The 25,663-nt window shown below is 32.3% G+C and overlaps 1 protein-coding gene across 6 annotated transcripts in view; it reads right to left on the bottom strand.

Annotated features, from left to right (window-relative positions):
- The window catches only part of LOC118192724 (uncharacterized), a 323,131-nt gene that overhangs the window by 130,302 nt on the left and 167,166 nt on the right, over positions 1-25,663 (bottom strand). For 2 of the 6 annotated variants that reach the window (XM_085814857.1, XM_085814850.1), the window contains exon 3: positions 20,594-22,543. The exons of the other annotated variants lie outside the window; for them this stretch is intronic. In XM_085814857.1, coding sequence (XP_085670983.1) covers positions 20,605-22,404 — 1,800 coding nt within the window. In that variant the 5' untranslated portion in view covers positions 22,405-22,543 and the 3' untranslated portion in view covers positions 20,594-20,604. Of the gene's footprint in view, positions 1-20,593; positions 22,544-25,663 lie in introns of those variants that run through there. 6 annotated transcript variants of the gene reach the window in all.

The raw sequence follows: 25,663 nt of genomic DNA, 5'->3' as shown, positions 1-25,663 counted from the left end.
CAGTTTTCTGACTGTTAATATTTTCTATAGATCAAATTAATGTTCATTCAATAGTAATTTGCATTAATTACTATTTTTAGTAAGCGTGAATTCAAGGAATATTCGAGGAATACACATGTATTTTTAACAGGACAAATAATGTTTTTATTTTATACCAAACCGCATTTTGATGACCGTATGTCACTGTGAAGGGGCAGCAGAGATCGAGAAATCGCTGAACACTGGTAGTTCCGACTTGGGGTTCAATTTCAGATGAACGGAGTGGCCCCATGCGCGTTTTCGTGATTTTCCCCCATATGTAATATCTTTACGAGCCAGCTTCCCTTAAAAGTTCTCCAGAAAAGCATCCCTTCCCTTAGGCTGATAGCCCGAGTGGTCTTTGCCATAATCAAATAAACCAGACCAAACCAAACCAACCCCACTGTAGAAACATAGAGAGGAAAGTTTCCAATTTTCGTTCTGTAACAAACAGTTCATAGGTAAAGTCTCAGACAATCGTCAAAGATTCGTAACTACCTATTACGGACTGTGGGAGTTTGCCTATACTTGAGCTTGGTGTGTCACTTCGACAGCCTCTAAAGTCAAAAGGGAAAGATCATTAACTGACAGCGACAGAGTGTGTGGATAGAGTAAGAAGAAAGAGGACACGTTGCCGCTGCCCTGAAGAATTTCGTCATTTCTTTTTTGTGAGACTTTTCCTTTTGTGAAATTTGATAAATTCAGTAAATTTATTGTTTTTTTTTTTTTTTTTTTTTTTTTTTGGAAGTGAGTCTTACACTGACTGAAAATTACGTACTACAGTCGTCATAACTTGCCTGTATCTGGATCTATTGTAAAGGATGCCATTGAGGACACACCCTAGCCATTTAAATTTCACGTATCTGGTACCTTCAGAGCCACAGTTACGTTATTGGTATTTTATTATTATTATGCATGCAAGTAACAGAAAAGAAAATGCTTGATAATTGGAACCAACGAATGTGAAGGGACGAATCATCATAAATCTTAAGATCTCCTAGCGGTTCTGTGGGAATATTCTTGTTTATTGTTCAAGATGTTTTTATCAATTTTTATGATAAGGATCATTCTCATGTGGAAATTTTGGGCTTAATGAAAGTACACCAGACCGCTCAACGTACTGGTTGCAATATCGGATAATTAAGTATTTTCCTATCAGGTGTTAGAAACAAAGCTGTCCGTGAAACTGAACATGTCGAAGTGCCTCACTTTCTTCGAAACGGATTTTTTCGGTGGTTAAAACCACTTAATTTGTTATTTTCATCATTCCATTCATAGTAAATAAGCCTTTAGTAGATCTAAGATCTGTAAAACATGAAAAAAGGTAAGGAATACCACCAAATTTCTGTTTGTTTTAGGATGCTGATACGCTAGGGCGCGACACAGAAAGGGTTATTTCATGGTAAGTAATTATCCTCATTATATGAGCATAATTACTTACCATTAAATAACCATTTCTAAATACAAGCGGCAGAAGTCTCTGTAGTCTGGAGTCTTAGAGCGTTTAGGGTATTTGTTCGGTCTGAAATATTTTGCAGATTGAAATAATCACGTCCTTTTAATTAGTCAGTTATATTTGACGTCGTCTGATTCGTTATAGTCTAAGACGACATTTGGAAAGCCGCAGAATGATCGGTCCAATAGGCCTCTAAAATTGCAAGGCTTTGATAGCAGACGCAGTACAAACCGCTAAAGGTCGTGAAGACTCCTTAAAAATGCTCGTGCAGATTGCTAAAAGCTCTTGAAATGTTAAGAGGAGGCATTGAACACGTTATTACTATTGCAATATCAACGCATGTCCTCTCCCACCTCGTAGCTGCTCATAAATTGCGGGTTGTTGAGATGATCGCACTCATAAATTTCGTATCTTTTTGTGGTCTTGTCGCAGATTTAAACTAATGACTGAATTTTACTTTCCATCTTTAACTATGACAAAATTTAAAACACAACTGTTTGGGGATTTAGCATTTCAAGCATTTTTTTGCGCCTGTGTTTAGCTATTAAGCTTTTCGTCGCTTATTTAAAGAATTATTATGTACAACAAATATTTAAATACAAGCCTAAGGGCATATTAGGTTATTTTTAAAATATATTTTTGCAGCATTTCAATACTATGTGTAGCACCTGAGTTGCAAAGATTTGAGAATTTTTTTTCGTACAGCAACTTTAGTCGACAATGCTCTTAGTCATTGGGTAAAAACCTGAGATGCCTAAAACCTCCAAACAAAATTAAAGAACAACATCAATGGTTGCAAAAGAACTGACAATAGATCTCATTCTACCTAGTAAAGATTAAAATCAACTTCCCGGAAGCACATGATACAGCAAAAAGTGACTGCCATTCATAACCCATCCACCAGTCCAGACAGCATAGACAGATTATTCAGTATTCCATTATGGTTGGATTTGCTGTAAAGAAAATGTGCTCTACATTCATCTTAAACATGATTCGGGTTTCTATTCTTAATAACTTTTGCATACCAAAAATTGAAACGGTTAATTTAAATGCAAATAAACCTTACAAAATACTTAGACCCATGGATTCCTGAAGACGTAATTTATTCCACCGAAGAAACTATCCCAAGATAATATCGGAAGTTTGTGGCTTCAGAAATATTTATATCTCAGCTAATTTCAGTATCTAAATTGCGCTTGAACATGAAATCTCATTTATTGCAACAGAATTTCTATTTGCGAGCAATGAGGCGGAGTATGTGCTCATCAATTATTTAAGCTGAAGCAAAACTCCTATACATATAAATTAAGATTTTGCCTTTCATACAGCATACATAGCTAACAAATATTTTGATTCAGAAAAACCTGTATGATGATTATTTGTTTCTTCATAGTCTTTTCTCCATCGTTTATTCTATTTCCTGAATAAAATATTGCCAACGAATGGCCATTACTGGGAAAGAAGAACAAGAACTTACAGACCTAAGCAAACATGTGGGATATTTGCCCAGAGTAGCAAAATAACTCTTAACATATGGGGCAAGATAAAAACAAAATAAAAAAATGCTCTATAAATATACCTATACCCTGCGAGAAATCAAGCATAAAGATAAGTTCTGTAGGATCCAATTTACTCCCTAAATTAACAGAAAGAATTTCAAATGTATTTAAAAAAAAATAAGAAGAGGAGTGTTGAAATGAAGTTTGTACCTTTCTAAACCAAGAAAATATTATTATCAAGATAACGAAAATTTTAAAAACGTTAAAAAACTCAGACACATTTAAATTTTTAATTGCGTCGTAAAAACTTTCATATACACCTGATGCAATTAACATAGAATTATTTTTAAATTCTTACTATCCATACTAGAAAACTCTGAAGAGTTTCTATATGTTCAAGTTACCATTACTTTTGTGCATTATCGTAAAAATGCTGCCACTTATCAAAGAAAAAAAAATATTACCTCAAATTAGATAATTTCGTTGTATGGACCGTGCACAGTGAGAACACATTACATTACAGTTAGCATTGTTACACATTTTACAATACTTCACAGTTAGCAAAAAAAAAAAAAAAAAAAAAAAAAAAAAACTTTTGCAACAGTACACACATTTTACATTACTAAAAGTTTACAGAATAGGTTTTTAAAATAGATCTAACAGATAGCAGCTTAACACTCAACTCTGCCTTATATTAGCGCCCATGCTGCTCCACTCTCCAAATATAAATATAGTTGGTAAGTTAAAGTAAAAATTACTTTTTACTTGCCTTTTTAATATAATTTTAGTATTATTTATAAATAGTATCTAGTTTCTTTTTGATTTATTTGCATAATTCGTGTCGGGGAAGTCTTTTGTAGCCAAGAGTTTCTAAATTACTTTTGTTTTCTACACTTAATTTAATTATTCTAGTCTTTATTTGCTAATTTCTCTAAATTCCACTTGTTTAAATTTCTTTTTAGGAATTCACAACATTTGGTTTTACTTTTGGTTTTGAATTTTCCTTTTACCCTTGCCTACATGGATGACGAAACACGAATTGAATAATTGAAGAGTTAGGTTTGGAGGCAAATTCCTCTTGATAAGTCTGTCTCCTGCCTGCTCAACAATTATTCACTTATGCATTTTTATAAATTTTTAGGATTAAAATATTTATTGGAATTATATATTATATATTATATATTCATAGATTTTGATACTTGCACTTGATTTACATATGCTCTCAGAATTTAAATGATATTGTAGATTAGTTCGCAGTAATAATTAATTATTTATTTGTAATTCAATTTCATTTGAAATTTAATTAACTTTTAATTTGCATTTTACGAATAGAGAATTTTTTTTAATATAAATAAGTTCAGGTGCATCTGCAATATTTAGGGAATCAAAATTGTTTTGTTTATATCATCGAGATGTTTGAAGACAGAAAAATTGTTATTAATCATATGCTTCTGGTGTGAAATACATTCTATTTTGTTTTACGTATATTGTGCTTACCATTAAATCTTTTAAAACAATTTTTTTTTTACGCAAAATTTATGTTTCGAGGATTTATGTGACTTCTTTTCCTCGAAATCTAATGGAAAATGAGACTTTTCATCTTACGCGAATGACAAAAGTGATTTATATTACTTTTAACGACCACATTTTTGTTTTATTTGTGCCTCTATAAAAGTCGATATTTCTTAAGCTTTAACTGTTTCTCTATTCATTTCACGCGTCGTTGACAAAGAATACATTCAAGTCAGATTTTACATATAGCGTTTTTAAGGAAATATATTCTTATTAAATATTAACGTAATTTAATAAGTTCAGTTTATTATTTGTGTAATAATAAATGCATTTATGTTGTGTTAAATAAAATTATTATTATATACTGCGTATGAACTCCATTTTTAACTGTTTAGCTCAGCACAATAGCATTAATTGCAAAAATTATTATTTAAAACAATCCGCTGAATTTATCAGTTTCTTCTGAAATAGAATATGTTTGCATTTTCTGAAAACAGCTGTAAATTGTTGTTTTTAGGAAGATGAAAACTGTATTTCTAATACTGCTTCTTAGTTCTTTGTCCATGTTTCTATTATAAATAAAAATGTTTTTAAACACAATTGGAATATGTAAGATAAACATATAGAAATCAGCTGATGACATAGCTATTTAGGAACATAAACTCTGAGAAATATTCTAACTTAAACCAAAACCTTACTCGAGGTTCAAGTTAAAAGGTTTAAGGTTTAAGTTAGAAGGCGATCTTCTCGAAATCGCCTTCTAACTTAAACCAACTCGAAGCGATCTTCCATATATCGGAAGCTGCTAAAAAGTACCGGATTCCTTCTTCTACGCCTTGAAACATAACATTTTAATAAAGTCAACCTGGTGAAAGTTTTCCCAATGGTTTTCGAACCCTGTTGCCTTAACTCATCAATCAGGATGATCAAATTCTTTTCCGGCGCTAAAAAAAATGAAAGTTTAATTATTTAAGCTGTATATAACGGTGTGTTCAAAAGTCATCGAGTATCACCGGGGAAAAAAAATCTAAAACAGAAGAAAAAGTTTTTTGAATCAAGGTCATTAAATCAGTGTCGCAGTGAAATATGCTTAATGATTCTTGCTAGCTTCAAATATTCGCAATATCAAAATTGTGATGTCAATGTTTGAGAAACAAGAACTCTTTACAGTGGACCCAAATCTTAATAGAACTTTAAAAATGTGCAATTATTTTAAAAGAATATAGTGCTTAAATTACTATTGAATTCAAAATTTTACGACTTATAGTTTTTTAATTTTATAATTTGTATTTTAAAAATTATATATCTCATATTTTCCTGCTCTAATGCTTTCTCTCTCAAATAGGTTTCTCTATCGTACCGCTGTTTTCTCTTTGAATGGGAGAAGTGTAAGATAAGAAATATGAATTCAAACTTCTAATTTTAATTGGCTATAACTTCTCTTATATTTTATTCAATTTGAGGAATTCCTCTCTCTGTCTTAAAAATAGTGCTAAGTCTAAACTGCGTCATTCAAATTAATCATGCAATCCTACGTAACGCTTAATGCAGTAGATACCTCCTGCCCAAATACCAGATGTTAAACCAAAACATTTTTAACTGGAACGGGAAACTTTTGACTTCCACTCTTCTTCCTCTGAAGTGCTGGGACACTTTCGCCTACGCTTTCCTCCTGGCAAGACGCTCCTGCAAACATCTATGCGCTGCTATGCTTTATATAAAAATTATTGTAATTGCTTATGATTAAAAAGTATATTACCACTAAAGAAATGATTTTGATGTGCCTAAAGGCAAAGATAGTGATTCGCCGAACTTAGTTTTGCCAAGTTTCTTCGCTACGCATCTCTTACGCCCCCGCCAAGTTCCAAATCATTCATATCATGCCATTTATATACATATATATTTAAAATATGTTTGTGATTAATCAATGATGTGCAAATTACAATTGTTATTCACTCATTAAGTAAAATAAGGTACAACTAATTATTAAGTGTGAAAATATTTTATTATTTTTATAAAAATTACAAGTGCTATGATAATATTTATACTATATATAACTGTTGAATTTATTATTTTATTAAATACTTACCAATTAATTTATATTGAATAATATGGGTTTAAATAGGTTGTTAAATATTTAGAATCTAATTTGCTATTATTGTCAGTGTGTTCTAAAGTGACATTTAGACTATGTGGCGGTTAGACTTGGAGATATTTGACTATATTATAAGGTTACAATCTTCCGTTGCATTTACGAACAACGTATTGAATATGCGGGCTATATAACGTATAGCTATGGTCTATATAAAAAAAAATTAAATATGTAATCAAGCCAGGGTTTCTTTTAAATATCAATATAGATATTTTACCCATTATTTGAAACACTAAAAATACAACATGCGATAGGAAATGTAACAGAATAACATACGTAAGTTTACGTTTGATCCACATAAAAACCTCAGATCAGATATCATCTCGGGAGAAGAATGACTTTTAGACTGCTACTAACAACGAATTTGAATTTATGCTTCGAAAATAGATTAACGTTGTGTAGTTAATATACTGAACAAATATTTTGATTTATTGTGATTGTATCAAAAAAACAACGTACACTATACAAAAAAAAGGGGGGACAGTTCCGTTCTACTGGGCCGTTTGACTAAACTCAACTTGCATTTTTCATGTCTCGAAAGCGCGACTTAGGATATACATTAGGTTTATATATATCATTGTTCTAATATAGGTATTTTGACACAAAATCGGACTTTTTCTGATGTGACATGCCGATTTTTTCCATATTTTGAATCTACGACCCAAATTATGCCAAACTGCTAAGTTTTATAAAAAACGCACGAGTAGTTTTTAAAAAAATTAGCTCTCAAAATTTTAGTTCCTCAATGTTAATTGAATTTGATATATATTTATTAATATCTCTTTTTTATTAAACTTACTTGATTCCTTCTTTCAGAATTCGAAATTTCCTAAGATATGCGTGAATTTACATTTTGGCGCGTTTTGAAATTTGGCGTATTTATTATAAGCGATAATAACGAATATGTGATTTACGCACTTTGTTAAAATTATTTGAAAGTGTGAACAATGACTTTTTTCTGCTGATGGACAATGAAAAAATGAAAGGAAAATAGGTTAAGTAAAAAAATTCGCTAAGTGCATTATTCTTGTCTCAAACTAAAAAAAATGCGCCAGGGTAAATTTTTAAATTTCTCCATAAATGTCTTACAAAACAAATTACAAAATTTAATTTTTTAGGCATAATTTGAGTAGTAGAATCGAAATATGTAAACACAGTGGTATATTATTTCAGAAAAAGTCCGATTTTGGGTCAAAATACGTATGTTAGAGCAATGCTATATATAAGTCTAATAAATATCCTAAGTCGCGCTTTCGAGATATGGAAAACGCAATTTGAATTTCGTCAATCGGCCAAATAGAACGGGAGTTATAGAACTGTCCCATTTTTTTCGCAGTGTACTTTTTAACAAGAAAATGCAGAAAACAGTTTTAGTTTGCCACATTAATTTACTATTCCAATAATGTGTAATATGCACTACGTTTTTATATACATTATTAAGAGATAATCCCCAGGTATGCAATTTCTATAGAACACTTACGAAATACAGACATCCTTCTGTAGCCTTGTCAAACACTATAATTGTTTCGATCAATATATGCATTATCAATTAGTACTTGCTCTACATTTCCTGGCTGTACCTTTCTGCAATTACATGTTGATTGCATGAAATACACACTCCGTTAGAATATACTAGTAAATAGGCAAAGGAAGGAAACCAGATTAATGCAGATATATTCTAAACTCTAGACGCTTGATAAACACAGCCGGCACAGCTGGTCAGAAGATTTTGTGGTAAATTAATGCAATTCATTTGCAATTTATCAAAGGTCTATTTGCATTTTGTTAAATGTGTTTACAACCCGTCGCATTCATTATCAGCAGGCTGGTGTCGAATGTTTTTTTGATTTCTGCTTCGATTAGCTGTAAAATTACCATTCAGCTGGGATTTTAATATTGCGTGTGAATTTTGATTTAATCCCTCAGTTTCTCAATCCTTCTTAGTTTACCGCCTCCTCTCTCTTCTCTTTGTCAGCGACCCTTCAAATTTATTCAACTCATACTCAGGCTATCAGATTTCTGAGCCTTGTTTTTAAAAGATTAATTCCCTTGAACTACAATAACGAACTCCTATGGAACTCGCACTACCATATGAAAGGATCTACTAAATTAATGTAGTATACATTTTGTAAAAATTTCTGTCTCTAATATTTGAATAATCAAGTGAAAGTTTAAACGTTTGTTCCAACGATTTTTAGGAAACAAAGTCTGTTCTTTGCTGAATACTTGCATTCCAATATTCTCACATTGCTCCTCGGACATTTAGAACCTTTAGAACTCTTCAGCATCTATTGGTGGATGGTAAGCCCCATGTTGAGAAATCATCACTTTTTCTAAATATTGTAATTGAAGTTTGTAATTAAAGTTTGATTTTTTTTGTTCACATTAATTCTTCTTAAAGAACACAATTAATTGAAGTATTTTAGTTAATTCAAGGTAATTCCTAGATAAATAAGAAAATAAGCATCAGAATTCTAAAACACAATTCCTTTTAGTATTAAAAATGTCAAAACTTGAAATTACGAAACTTTAAAAAGATAATAATTTGGAAACTTCAGACACTTTAAAAGTTCTTATTAAGCATAATTTTTTTTAAAAAAACAAAATTTTTGGACTGCTATTCATCATCAATTTATGTTTTCCATGCTCCTAGTGCTTTGGAAAAATAATGACTAGTAGATTAACAAATAAAATATTATTTTAGTAATTTAAAACAGAGTACTGAAAATAAACAATTTCTGTATTTCTATCGTGATTATACATTAAATGTAAATTTCTAAAATCTTATCACTTCAAAATTTTAGTCTTGCTTTTTATTATGTGTTAAGAGAAAAGAAACACAATCACTACTGCCAATTTTAATCATAAATGTTTGATGGTGGTTAAATTACTAATTTTGTTGGCTTAACAATAGTAATTCTGACACACAGTTAAAATAGTTTTAAACCTAGACATTGAGAAACTTATTTAAAGCTTAGTTAAACAATTGTAAGTTAGCGATTAATCTTCTTGATGCTCGATTTATTGGATATTCTGTATAATGTGTATCAGTTCCTTTGGTAATTGATTTAAAGATACTTTTCCGAAAACTTTTTATCATTGCAATAGAACAAACAGCAATATACATCCAAATGTATTCCAATATACTCCTATGCATAAACAGTATATAATAATTATTGTCAAATTGTATCCTGCCATCTTGTGATACCGAGTCTATTATAATGCATAAAACATTTTGGAAAACATTGTCATAATATTATAACCTTTATTGTCCAGCATATTTTCGAACAGTGCTCCGTTCAGAGCACATAATATTAGGTGCTGTTTGCGAAATATAGTGATAACTCATTTTCTAAAACTGACTTCTTGTTAAGAAACAAGATAACGAATTATTTCTTTAAATGGTTTGTTACCCTATAAGGTTATTACTGTTTTGAACCTTTACTAAAACGTTTCTTTACCGTTTCCTCATCAGAAATGTAAATGAGTTAGAGAGAATTTAAGCTGAGGTTTTGGGATTGCAAGACAGAGCGTGCTTGTGCCTCTTGAGGCCACGTTATTTAGTTTTGCCAGTTCTGATGAGGCTGTAATTATTGGGCTTTGCATTAAAGCGGCCGCCATTTAAATTGTTACGCTGGTGAGAAGTTCTGAACCAACTTAGATTTAAAGTTAATTGCGTAGTCTTTGACTACTGGGTTAAATTTTAAATTTTGAATTTGACTGTTACTTTAAGTTGCATCACCACAAACGGAGGCGGATCCTGTAAGCTCAAAAGTGCGTTTATGTTTTAAGTTTTGCTGAATAAAAAAGGTTTGTTTAAAAGCTTTTTAAGACTCTGTAGTTTTAAGACCCTGTTTAAAGACTGTTTGAGACTCTGTGGTTCATTCAGACCAGTGATAAATAATGTCTGTTAGGAATTTAATACCAGCTTATTACTATGTGCAGGTTCTTGTCATCAACATTATTTTTAATGTCGTGAAAGTTGACGGGAAATGTGTGCAGGGATCGAGCGGTAGGGCCAGCAAAAGTTAAATTATGTGAATAAAGAATCCTTTTCGCTTTCGGTGTCAACTGCAAATAAAGAGAGAATGCTTTCTCTTAACTCAAAGAGAAGCCAACTACAGGGGCCGGCAAACGAATTACGTTGTGAAAAATACTTGTTACGTGTGATTTTGTCGCAAAGCCTTTCATTGTAGCAGGTATGAAATAAATGGAATAATAACTCTTTAACATTAAAAGAGGAAAACATTGAAGCAGTGGTGCCATTTATTTCTTACTTGTTCTTTGAACTACGATACGAACAAAAAAGTTAGAGAAACGTACTGTTTACGTAACAGACGTTTTCTCGAGGTGTAATGAATCGAGAAGAGGAAATATGCTTCTCTTGGAGCGCTGTAAGAAATATGCGAGGCGCATCATTTTAATTCATACGTTGTTGTATTTGGTTCGGAAGTGACTGAACCAGATTCCGATGGAGCAGTGATATTCAAGTGAGGTGTCATTGCGTCAGAAGAACCCATTTAATTATTAATTTGGTATAGAGTTGAATAAAATATTTAGATTAGTTTTGGACTTGCTGAGTTGAATGAGAAGTTAACGAAAGTGAAGACGAAAGCAAAAAAAAAAATGTGTGGAGAGAAAGCATGTGGGTGATAATCTGTAGAAGCGCGTAGGGTTTCCCTGAGATGGAGAAAGAACATTTTATTGGCGATAACTAGTAAAACATTGTGGCAGTGAAAAATAGAAAACAGAGTACTGCGATGGTGACTCTCGTATGAGATAAAAGAAAACTTAAGGTCCAAATCTGGGCCTCTCAGAAGGTAATCAGCTGTATTGAATGATTAAGCGTATGATGTTGGAAAAATGCATGAAGTCATAAATCATCTGAGAGGAAAATATGATGATCTGTGCAATGCTTCCGGCGTGTGTTCTTGTTGCCGAAGTATAAAGAGACTGTTCCGGACTTATAAAATATCGGCTGCTGGTTCCGACTGATTATGTGTAACTATTGAACTGTGATAAATTGTATAAGTGAATATGGTTATTGTATAAGTGAATATAGTTATATTCATTTGCAGTCGAAAAGTTAACCTCCATTATTACGTATGTTTGTTCTAGCTTCCGGATTCCCGTAGTTTGCTTAGTGTAAGTACTTTCAGCTCCTTATTGTATATAGTGATAGTTATGTAAAACTATGTGATCCTCTTTTTTAATTTAATATTTAATATTTTACTTAGGATCTTATATTTAAAATGTAAATATTTATTCGGGAATTTAGTCCAGTATTGTGGTACTTAGGAAAATGTTATGAATACTTTTGTAGCTAAGGATATGTGTTTACTTAGGAATAAGTTTCTGTTCACCACAGTACAGTAGAGGAATTGTAAACTGTATATGCTAAACGAACCTTGGGTAAAAGACTTGAGCAATTAAGCATTTAATTATTGCACCATATTTTTGTCTACACAACATTACGCTCCCAAAGACAAAATCTGCAACCTTCGCACCATAATAATCACAGTTGTCACACCTAATATCAGATTTTTATTTCATATTCATGAATTTCAATTTATTTTTTTTAATTGTTCCTTATCAATGGTAACTATCATCTGATCAGTGAAGAAGTCATCAGTAACCTGAAGAAGTCAATGAAGTTCTGTTCAGCTGTGACAATAGTATCTAAAAATATTAACGTGAACTAAATACGAATTAATTTTTTAATATAAATTAAATAATACAAAAAACATCCCCAAACTGCTATATTCTTTTTCTGGTTATCTTTTGTTCATTTGTTATGTTATAAAATCATCTGATCGAACATAATTTAAGCTTTCTGCCGAACTTTAAGGAAAACCAGACAGTTTGAAATTACGCGTTCATTATGTTATTCATACTCAGTTTCAGAATTGTTTTAAAAAAAGAGGCAAAAAAAATTAGGTGTTTTTTTAAATATATGCTACTTATTAATTTTTGTGTAAGAAGCAAACATCAACGAACGAAATAAGAAGCATTACCTAATAAAGTCGTTAAATCTCTTTATATTCAAAAACAGAATACGTTCACAATTAATTTTCTTAATTCTATTTTCTGACAAAATTTTCCACGTTTCTTAAAATTACTTTTTGTAACGCTTTACCGGACAAACTTTGTCAACGTTACTTGACAGCCAGTCTCGCTCATTAATCATTCCACTTTAAAATTTAAAAAGAAGCCTGCATACGCTTCAGTTTACAGTGTTTTCGTTAACTTGTTACAGTGTCTCCATGAGCTTGTCTTTTTTATGTCATAAATCTTTCTTGAATAAAGTGCATCGAACTGAAGAAATGCCTCACTTTCATAAAAGTGTGCTACGAAAGTGACGTAAGACATTATTCCACGATGACTTTAGTACTGAGTGTTGACGTCATCTATAAAAATACAAACGTCCTTCAGTTCAGCGTTTTATTGTTGGTACATAATTGAACATTTCGAAGCAAGACACTTGTTGAGTCATTCAAACTCAAAAAATTCGCAATACCCTAGCCAGGATTCAAACTCCAGACCTCCCGAATATGCGTCAAACACGTTTGCCTTTACAACGTCATGCGGAAAGTAAGGAGTGAATACCTTATATGCTCCTCTTTTAAAGGATGACTGGGGTTTAGGGGACCCAGCTGCCAAATCCTGGTAGTAGCGAATTATCGTCCACCATTTTTTAGTTCGGGCGCCACTTGTAGAGGCATTAGAATTTTTCCATGTCAGGAAATTGAAGAAATCAGTAGTGCCATCGCTGGGATTCGAATTTCAGTCCCGAATGCGCGTTGAGCGTGCTTCCAGTTGCTCCACGAAGGCACCACGAAGAGTGAAAATACCTTATACAATTCTTAAGCTACTATAAATTTTTGCACCAACTTTCATATAGGAATTTTACTTGTGCTTTGGGTTTACGACAGGTGAAGAATTCGACTCTGAGGTCAGAATTAAAATACTGCATATGCGGAGAAAATGTCTTTTGCATTTCATAATTATCTCCAGGATCATTTCTTAAGTTTTAAATAGTTTCAAATTCGATTTTGAAGTTATATTTGTATGCAAAAGCAGGTTGTTGTACCTTGGACAGCGGGGTGTCTGTCACTACATTGAAGTATTTCTGAATGATTAATATTTATATTATAGATATTTAAGTACTATACTTTTTAACAAATAGTTGATTGTAACGAATAATTTAGTTCCACTTAATTTAACACTACGTATTTGTTCCTATGGGAAAAACGTTGTGTCTTGTAGTTGCTATTCATTTGAAATGCATGACATTGTTAGTGAGCTTAAATTCTTTACTGGAATTTAATTCAAGAAGTGTAATAAACTATCTACAGATGTGATGTCTTGGATTCTATCATCTGAGACTGCGGCCTACTTATTCTGGTACACATTTTAAAAACCGTTTATATTGCTTTGTAATAAATTTTCAAAAGTCTTGTCTAACATTAACGATACTTTGTGACTCCCCAGCTGAAAAAATAACAAGATATATTCATTTATTCTTATGGCCTCATTTCCTAATACGCTATTCTATGTTCTCTTAATATTTTTTTGAATAAGGTTTGCATTCTTACTTGAACAGGAGCATTCTGCCTTTCGATGATACGTTATTTCGATCAGTCTCATCTGTATCCCACTCAGGTTTTATTGAAAATCAATCGATTTCAATCTTTTCATTCAGGGAATACATAATGCGGGAATGCAACGGGATTTGGTTGATATGTGCGCAAAATGACGTCATAATGAGGCTCCGTCCTAATCGGACACTGGTTTAAGTTATAACATCATCGTTCCTGTCATTGGTACCTTATACAATAGAAAAAGAAAGTAATTTATTATTTATTAATTTAATTAATAATAATGTAAGGTATTTTATGTCTCTCTACTTCGTAGTGTAAGGACGTTCCGCTAGCAATCAGGGGGGATATGCATTTCGAATTCCAGCAGATACTGAACATTTTTCACGTTTCTTGCCTCCGAAATTTTAAATCGCTCTACAAAGTAATGTGCTTCTAAATATCCCTCATGAATCCTGGTATAAACATGACTTTAATTAAAATATATGGAGAACTCAGTTATTTTACACGCATGCAGTGTACACTAAAATTAATCACGATAATAATAAAACCTATTCTTTGCAGGAGGGATTTTTTATACTTGAAATTACGTGTTATTTCTGTTGTTATATGAAACTTTGCTCTCTTGAAAAATAAAACTGTTCCCATTTCATATGCATAAAATATTGATTCCAAATCTCACATGCAAATAGAATTCTTTTTTTTATTTTTCTTATTTAAATACCGCAAAATATATGTTTGTATAAATACACAGATGCTTCTGTATAAATGTTCTGGTTAAAACTGGCTGGTTTCAAAAAAGAATGAACATGCTTTGTAGCATTTGAAATTGCTCCCCATACTTTGTTTGTTAGATGGATTTGATTATTTGTACCAGGGCGATACTCAAGCGAGGGCGTTCTGCATAGGAGGAGAAATGCCTTCGTGGATGAATTCGCTCGTATTCCCGCTGTACATGGAGTAAATCAAAAACAAAACCCACCCATGTGGCTATTATTGTCTGAATTTAAGCCAAGTAAAATTTCCAATGTTCAGATATATTAACCATTCCATTACTGGTAGTTGTACAGAGTGAAAACGCGCACAGCTACATCTTAAATAATTTTTTATTTTCCGTATGAAATAAGTCCAACAGCCTCCTTATACTACTAAATTTAAGGTTGAGCTATTAAACATTTTCTTCCTGCCATTTGGGATTTTTTACGCATAGATAACTTTAAATAAGTAATTTTATATTCTATGTCTCTGATTTCTGGGCATTAGTTCTGAAGCTAATAGACTTAACCGAACTAAAGTTATTTGTGGAAATAAATTTGGCCTGAAGACAATGATTTAATGGCACCTGTTTTAATTGCAGGAGATAATAAATACTATTTATTTATTAACAAAATTTAAAAAAAATTTCTGATAACTTTCCAGACGACGTAAAAACGATATTTTTATAATGATAATTAAAGAAGCAGTGTAATCCTTTTTTATGCATTCTGTTAAAAAATTAATAATCTGATATAATGAAAAAAATTCTTTTTAATAATATCACTTCTTTTTAACATCATGTGAAAAATAACTTTTTTTGGTCTCATATTCTTTGATAAATCTTTCATTTTTATACGACTCAAATCTGCATATTGAACAAAACGTCAAAATAAAAGAGAACATGATCAGCTTTAAGATTATTCAGTCCACCGAAGAAACTTATAATTATATATTATATGCGTTCTCTGAATTACTGAACGTCACTATTTAATAATGCAAAAATACTAAAACCCAAGTAGTATAAACTAAAAGAAAAGGAAAGTAAGAAAAAGGAAGGGAAAGAAAGTAAAATAGAAAACTGCTCAAAAGGAGAGTAACTGATGATAACTTCTTCGTATTCAAAGTAAAACTGAAAGCTGATATCCAATGCAAAATTTAATGCTTACATTACAGTATTATAAATAGAACTAGTTTAATCTGTATAATGTGTAATCTGTCTGCAGAATGAAATTGAAACACGACAAATTTTTTTATATTTTATTATATTTAAATTTCACTGCTGTAATTTATGTTATAGTTATGTACATAAAATGCCCAAAATAGGACATTGCTTTTGACAATAGGTGAATGAAATCACTGGTCTATGCAAGTGAGATTTTGCGAAGTTTTTGATCGATTAAAGATAGTTAGTTATATTTGCTTGTTAAATATTTGGCGTTTTGCAGTAAAAATTAACATCCAATAGTATGAATAAATGTTTTTAATAATTAATATCAGCATTAATCCTTTGAAACTTATTTATAATTTACGAAATTTATTTTGAGTATGATTTCATACTTCAAACTTAAGTAAATTAAAACAAAACTGGGTGCTAAAAGTTTCACTTCGTGAACAAAAACGTTTATGAGTATCTACTAGTAGACTTGATTAGAGTATTATTAGATGGGTTTTGTTTTAATAATAAGGATCTCTCGATTTCAGTTAAAAAAGAGAGAAAGAAAATAAAAATGTATTTTTTGAAAATTTGCAGACAACACGGTATATACAGATATTAATGACAGTTATATATGTTGAATTTTGGAAAATAAATTTCCTAGCCTTCTTTTACCTTCACGAACTTACCAGTTTCAGAACATCGGTTTGAAATTACATATTGTTAAAATGTAGGAATTCTAAAATTTATATTTAATTAAAATGATTTTTGTGCAAATCCCCAAAATGGTTTTCCTTTCCGACGTAAAATTTGTTTAGGTTAGAGCACTTTTGTTTAAGCTTTATAAAAGAATGTTATTTAATTTACTTCCTTCTTCTCTGCATCTTTTCTTCCAATTTGTTGCAAACGCTTATGCTGGTCTTGCTGCGAATTATATAGATTTAGGTAAAATCCTCTTTAGATTAAAGGTGTGTTTGAATTTATGTTGTTTTCTAGGTAACATTTCTAATCAGGTAACTAATTCTTCACAGATTAGATGGAAATTGTTGAATTGATAGAAATTGTGACAAAACAGCTTGCGTCGAGACTATGTCCAGGTTGGCTGGTAATTTTATGTTTGCATATATTAATTTACTCACTGAGTGATGAGGTAAAACAAACAAGTGTCCTGTACCTGTTTGTTTTATGGTCATATATTCTGAAGGTTAGATATTTCACCTCACATAACATAACACAAAAATTTATTGTTATTATTTGGCCTAGTTAAGACATCTGGAACCCACAACACGTGTTACAAATTTATATAATTTTACAATTATCTGGATAGATTCTGCATATTTTGGACCTTTTTTTTAAACATCCGTAAAAAGTTAAAATGCAACGCAACAATAAACAAACGTCTTCATAAAAATTTCATATAAAAAACTTTATTTCACAGAGGAAAAATTATCACATTCAAGCCTGCCCTAGTTCCTATCATTCTTTTCTTGACTTGTGGCCAATTTCTTAAATTAGTTAATTGGTAAAAATTAATTTCATTTTAATACGCCTAAGCACAGCTTACAGATGTATAACATTACTGTGCAATGTAATAAATAATATAATCTCAATTCATCCGCATTTCATGTTTCTGAAGCGTTTGATAAAAGAAGCTGTAAATAAAAGTTACTTCAGTTTATATTTATGTAGTAGGGGAGTTGAAGATGCTAAATAACAGTTCCAACTTTGTTTTCCACACCACAGAACATTTAATAAAGATAATCAGAAAAGGTACAAATTAGATTAAATACAAGTGCCGTTTGATACAAAGAGGATTATGTATAGCTTTTACAAGTCTTATCACATAACCGATTAGTGCCTACTCGCATTTGCTGATGTATTAAACAGTACAGTCCAATTTACCACCTTCGCGTGGAAAACTACAGTTCCTTATTCTACACCTTCACGTGCAGCTCACCACCTTCGCGTGGGATAGCACAAGAGTCTCTCTGTCTATGTCATACTCATCTTTCACCTCGCTGCTGGCGCATCGGTGAGGCCCTCTGGTGGTTGTGTCGCACTTACGGATACTACAGTTCGGCCTTCCTGACGCTTTTTCGTCCTCAAAAACACGGATCAGCAACACTGGAACATCAAGACAGCACCTGAAAATAAATTTAAAAAAAAACAAAAGAAAAGGGAAAAAAACAAAAAGAAAAGTGCGGAAGAACCACACATGGTTTTATATAGTAGAAGTCCACGGCTTCATGAGATCAGCTGCTGTAGTGGTACATCCAGGACCTTCATGGTGTCCCACTTTTTCCACCTGGTAACGATCTTTGCCTTTCCTCGCTGTTACACGGTATGGACCGAAGAACTTTGGCCTTAACTTTAGACCACCTCCATATTGCGTTCTTTGTATGGCAACTAAGTTGTTCACATTGTATACTTGTGCCTCTTTCCTCTTTTTGTTGTATGTTTTTCTATTCTCTTCCTGAATTTTTAGAATGTTTTTTCTTGCTTCTTCTCTCATATCTTCTCGATCTTTCATCATAGTATTTCTTTCTTCTTCTTCAAGAATTTCCATAATCTTTAAGTCCTCTCGATTTCTCATTTTAACACCAGTGAGAAGCTCAAATGGAGAACTCTTTGTGCTTCTGCTCTTAGTGCTGTTTAAGATCCTTTGTACATCGCCAACATATTTGTACCACTTGGTTGGATCATCTATGGATAATTTAGATAGGACTGGAATCAGAGTGAGATGAATTCTTTCCACTTGTCCATTTCCTCTAGGAACGCCTGTAGTTGTAAATATGTGCTGGATCTTCTCTTGATTACAGTAATCTTCAAAGTCTTTAGAGGTAAACGCCGTACCTTTGTCACTTATAATTCTCAAAGGATTACCGAAAGTTAATTGTTGCAGTTTCAGCTTCTGCAATGCCTCTTGAGCTGATGTAGACTTTACTGGATAGAGCCATACGAACTTTGTGAATGCATCAACCACGGTTAAGATGTGATTGTAGTTCTTATTTGTCGAAGGTAATGGTCCTATAAAATCGATATGAAAAGTGCTCAAAGGGATACTATCTTTTGGTATGGGATTGAGCAATCCTTCGCTCTTACCTCGTTTTCTGTCGCACAAAATACATTCTACACAATTTGAAATAACTTGCTCAATTCGTTTTCTAAGGTTAGGAATATAAAAGTCGTTTTTTAGCAGATCTTCTGTTTTAGACACTGCGAAATGTCCCTTGTTATGGATACTACGTATGATTTCTAGCTCTAATGCTTCGGGTACCACAAGTAACTCATGACCTCTGTCAAACTTGTATAATATTCCATTTTTCACTAGAAAATCTTTCTTTAGTCCTTGCTCGACTAAGGATTTTAGCAACTGGAGACGCCCATCACTTCTTTGCGCAGCTGCAATTTTGGCTGTAATTTCTCCCTGAGAACAAGTAACCATCATGACCGCGTTTCTACTTAAGGAATCCACATGCTTCATTTGTTGCCCAGATCTGTGAACAATTTCGTAGTCAAATTCTTCTAGAAGTAACGCCCATCTCGCCACTTTAGGAGTTAGATCTTTCTTAAACATGGTCTTCTGGAAAGCATCGCAATCCGTAACTATCCTGACCTTAGATCCTAAAAGGTAATTCCTGAATTTCTTTAGAGCTTCTACTATAGCTAAAACTTCAAGCTCATAACTAGATAGCTTCTCTTGTTGGAGACTCGTTTTTTTACTCATGAAGTAAATGGGGTGTAACTGTCCATCATCTGACTTTTGTAGCAATACAGCGCCGAAACCATGACTGCTTGCGTCTGTATGCAATTCTAATGGTGCTCCTTGTTTAAAAATATGAAGAACCGGACTTGTGGATAAAAGTTCTTTCAATTTATTAAATGCATCTTTTTGTTCAGGCCCAAATTTGAATTCTGCTCCGTTACGAAGAAGATCACTTAATGGTTTCGCTATTTTTGAATAATTGGCAATAAATTTCCTAAAATACCCAGTAAGGCCCAAGAAACTTTGAATCTGCTTAAGGTTTTTGGGTTCCGGGAAATTTTGAACAGCCCTGGTTTTTTCAGTAGAGGGGCGAATTGTACCATCCTCAATAACATACCCGAGAAATTCTATTTTTCTTTTCAAAAATTGGCATTTCTTAAAATTAATCTCCAAACCATATTCTTTGGCTACTTCTAAAACGTGTTTCAACTTTTCTAAGCCTTCTTTCTCATTTCGTGCTGGAATAATAAAATCGTCCATGTAAGTAACAACAGTGTCATCCCGAATTAAATCTCTAAACACATTATAAATAAATCTTTGAAACACACTAGGGGACGTGCACAAACCAAAAGGTGCTTTTAGAAATTCGTACAAGCCTGAATGAGTAATAAATGCCAAATATTTAGTGCAGTTTTCCTCAACTGGAACATGAAAAAAACCATTCTTTAAGTCTAATGTCGAAAAAATCCTTGCTTCACCCAAACGATCTAAAACTTCCTTCTACTTGTGCCATAGGAAAAGAATCCTTAACTATTTTTTTATTTAACTGCCTAAAGTCAACACAAATCCGTGTCTTGCCCGATTTTTTCCTACACAAAACAATTGGCGAAGCATATTCTGAACACGACGGCTTTATAATCCCATCCTTTAACCATTCATCTATTTGATTATCAACAATTTTTTGATCAGCAAAAGGAATTCTCCTCGAACGCTGAGAAACTGGAATTATTGCGTAATCCTTCATCTTAATATGCCATAAATCTGTTTCGCTGTCTGCCTCAATGGCTGCAGAAATAAAAGACAAAAAATTCCTTTCCGAAGAGACGGAATCATTTTCATATTGCGTAATCATCACCTGGTCGCAACAGATCATTTTTAGACAGGAAGGGGGGAAAATACAGTCTGTTATCAATTCATCAACTATCGCTGCTTCAATCTCTTTTTGTTTTTTGCTTTCGCATAAAGAAAAAATAAACTTAGCCGTTTCCGCTTTAACCACGTGACGAAACGAACTTTTGAGTTCTATACATCCAGTTGATAATTTATTCGGAAAAAGGGATTTCTTTACAACTATCAATTCACTTCGAGAATCTATTAAACATTTTACTTTTTTACCATCAATCAACAGTTCAATAAATTCTAACTTATTTCTAGCTGCATTATCCGAGTCAATCTCTAACCCAGATACCTTTTTTGGAGACAAACTTTCCTCCTTTCCTAACCGTTTGGGACAATTTCTAGCAAAATGAAATAATTCCCCTTTACTCCCACAAACATAGCAAATACGTTCTGGTTTACTACTGCCCTGATTTACAAACTTCTCTGAATCCTTGAAATTGCTCTGAGCTTTTCTAAGATTGTTTTTGGAAAAATTAAGCTTTTTATTTTCTGGAGTTTCGATTCGTGTGTTATTGGTATCAACTAAAGATTTACCCCTGGATGAATAAAATAAATCACATTCTCTTCCCAATTGATTAGGTGGGAACCAACTTTGACCCTCCCGAACACTAATATGTTCCTTTGTTTTAGAATCAAGAGTTTCATACAACTTATCAGATACAATAAGATCACACAATTTCTTAAAGTCATCTACCTCTCTTAACTTGCAATAATAATTCAAAGTTGCACTGAGTCGAGACGCGAACTGAACATGTGATTCAGATGAATGTCTCTGCGCATTTTTAAAATTGTTCAAACACTCACGCGGTGTTGGCTGAAATTCTTTCAAGATTACAGTTTTTAATTTATCATAATCCGCGATTTCTTGTTCAGAAACATACGTTAGAACATTATTACATTTATCACATAATATATTAATCAACACTTCTGATTTTAACTCCACTGGTACACTTTTAGTAGTAAAAGCTTTCTCAAGTGACTGAAAAAACAAATGCATAGCTTCCGGTTTCTGAGGTACAGCTATAGTTAGTGTTTTGACGCTTTTAATAATATCTTCAACACTAGTCTGCGCGTTTCTTCTATCACTCGATAATGATTGTGATTTTAAACTTTCTAATTCAATCTGCTTCTCAATTTGAGCTAATTTAAGACGTTCGATCTCTAACAAATAGTGTTCATTACTTGTTTTAGGCGTCCGATCCTCTGCGATCGACTTGACGACGCCACGAACAAATTCAACGTTCGTTTTGAAAACATCAGAATTTTCGATAATTCTTCTAATTTCAGCTTTTTGAGCATTTTCTGGAACAGTCTGTCCAATTTGTTCCGCAATTACTATTAAATCACTTTTCATTAAATTATTTAGGAAACTCATTTTAAAAACGAAACAAAAGTATCACTATCTTCAAGAAAGAAATAAAGCAAAGTTTTCACAGTACCTTCTCTGAAGTATCCAAATATCCAAATATCCCGGACAGGCCCCCAGATTTTCTGTAGTAGGGGAGTTGAAGATGCTAAATAACAGTTCCAACTTTGTTTACCACACCACAGAACATTTAATAAAGATAATCAGAAAAGGTACAAATTAGATTAAATACAAGTGCCGTTTGATACAAAGAGGATTATGTATAGCTTTTACCAGTCTTATCACATAACCGATTAGTGCCTACTCGCATTTGCTGATGTATTAAACAGTACAGTCCAATTTACCACCTTCGCGTGGAAAACTACAGTTCCTTATTCTACACCTTCACGTGCAGCTCACCACCTTCGCGTGGGATAGCACAAGAGTCTCTCTGTCTATGTCATACTCATCTTTCACCTCGCTGCTGGCGCATCGGTGAGGCCTTTCTGGTGGTTGTGTCGCACTTACGGATACTACATTTATAATGGATTTTGAGATATTAATGATACTATATATCATATTCGAAATAACCTATTCTGTGTGATAAAACAGCCTCAATGCCTGTCTTTAAATTGTTATTTCCAAAAATATTCGCTAATCCATTTGAAATCAACATGAAGCTTACAGTTCTTATAACTATTATTCTGTGAAATTAAGTCCTTCTCAAATTTAGTTGTTAGTGTTAGCTATTAAATAATTAAATATTCCTAGATATATCATAACCTATACTTGTAATGCGTACCAAAATGAAGTATGAAATTATCAATTTAATGCAATAACACGAAGTGACTTATGAAGTGACATATTTCTTGAACATGCACACGCAAAAGGAACATCAAGCAGAAAAATAAGCATTTTATTCAGCGATATTAGCGGAAATTTTTATTTCAACATTAAAGATAGGAAACAAACAAGATAATGCCGACAAAACCTCCATCCAATTCACTCAACAGTTGTTAATGCCCACAGAAATAAAAGTTGTGCTGGAATAAATAAAGCAGAGATGATATCTCCTTGTGGTGGCTCAGATAAGAAAGTGTATAGTTTTCGGCAAGACTGCATGGAATGATAATGATTTCAGTGAAGATAGTACTAAAACACGAGACCATCTAATTCTCAGGCAGGATATTCTTCTTAAGTGGAGTTCTTCAGAGAAGAAAATCAGTCCAGAAAGTCTCTTTTTCGTTAGTCAACACTGCGCTTAGTAGAAATCACAAAAACAAAAGGCTTTTGTTCTTTCTACACGGATTTGTACTTTAGGTTAATGCTTTACGCCTTAGGAAATCTTGTTGGAGAATAAGCAGCGATTTACTCCATTTGCAGGGTGACCGTATGATCATACTAGAAACGCGTCATATTCCTTGCTGATTCAAGTATCATAAGTCAGGCCAAAAAGGGCACACCCAGCTAACCGTATTAAGAAACATTATTAATTTTTTCCTTTCTAAATTTTCAGTAGCACACAATAAAATATCACTACTCGCAAATACGTAATCATATTAGCATAATGATGTTTAGATATAAATCCGATTTATTATTAAAAGCGACCTCTGGTTTTAACGTTGTGGCGCACTTGTCGAAGTCTGTTTTCTGTCACAAGTTCACACTGGGTAAAAGAAAATCGCTTCGCTTTTTTTCGATTATCTTTAACACACATTGAAATATAGCCATTATAATATTTTGGGTTTACAAACCTAGCTCAATGTGATCACATGGTCAAAGTAAAATTTCTTTAAACAAGTATTTTTGGTGAGTATAATTTAAATTTTAGCTATTATTGGTTTATTTAATAATATGTTGTTGCTTTACAATTATAATAGTGTTAAACTACTAATTACCTATTTGAGTTGGAGTACTCCAAAAAATATTAATCAATAGTGTTGATCTATAAAATCTAATTATAATGTGTAAAAAGCTTTTGTTTTTTTTTCACCCGAATTAAGCTATTAATTTGACAGTATTCGCATGGCTAACTTCAAATTATAATCATCATTTTACTACCACGAAAAGGTTATTATAAATAAAATTAGCATTTTAATAGAATATATTAATTTACATGGCTATTGCAGACTGAAAACATCATCTAAAATGTGAAAAGTGCACACTAATCGTATTCAGCTTATGCTAAAAAATAAGAATATATTATGCTTTGAAAAGTTGTATTTAATAATATGATCTAAAAATGTCATGAAATGCAACAAGGAAAATTCAATTTTGTGAACAAAATTTACCATGTGCTTCTCTTTACTAGTAATAACAGAGAAACTTTTCGAATTGGCAAAAGAAAAAACAAACCCTTTAATCCAATTATTAGATTCAATAAACTCTATTTTCTACAAACTTGTAGGAATATATTTCTATTCATTTTTATGCTAATAGGACATTTCTAAAACATCAGCTCGTAAAGATATGTGTCCAAAAGCTTAAAATTTCGATTACATTCCCAGTTGGTTCACAACAGGGCCATTATAAAATAAAGAAATTATTTGTGCATTAAAACCTTTGGAGTAAGAACTCATTTCCATTGTTACTGTGTAAAGTGGCTGAAGAGAAAGCATTTCTCTCCTATCTTTACAGGAGTGTCTGTGAACATTTGTCATTTCGCATCGATTTATAAAACTTTCTGTAAAATAAGAGCCATTACGATAATATTGGAATTCTCTAACGTTAATCTGTTTTGGAAGTTTTCATGCATAATGTATTCAAATATTTTACAGCTTCATATTTTTTGTAAGACACTGGAATCTTTTTCTTATCTGAAATCACACATCGACTATTTCCTGTTAGCAAATTCTCGTATCTGTATAGAGGTCAGAAATGAGCTTCATTTGTACATTTAATATTTCATAAAATTCAACATTCATTCAAATTTTTATTTAGTCATAAAATTAGCAAGGTACACACATTTTCAGAACTCAAAATTGTGTATTTTATTCAAATTCACATTTGTTAAGCATGATTCACTAAAGTGATTAGAAATTTGATATCGCTAATTGTTATCATAAAAACATTTTTAATCATACAGTAGGAAAAAATTACCCTAATTTTTTATTGTAATCGCGAAAACCTTCAGGTATCATATTTCAAGGAAAATATCTATTTCAACAGCTCTCGAAAACATTTGAACGATATTTTTGCGTGACATCTGTACGCACGGACAATATAAAGGACTGTTTTTGCCAAAGGGCATTAAGTACAATTGAAATTGCCTTATTAACGGGATTTCTAA

This window comes from Stegodyphus dumicola, chromosome 1 (assembly GCF_044657685.1).
Source record: "Stegodyphus dumicola isolate Sdum_Otavi_A_Nest chromosome 1, ASM4465768v1".
Taxonomy (NCBI): Eukaryota; Metazoa; Arthropoda; class Arachnida; order Araneae; family Eresidae; genus Stegodyphus; species Stegodyphus dumicola.
The sequence above is the reverse complement of the archived record's forward strand: the minus strand, read 5'-3'. Positions and strand labels throughout refer to the sequence as shown.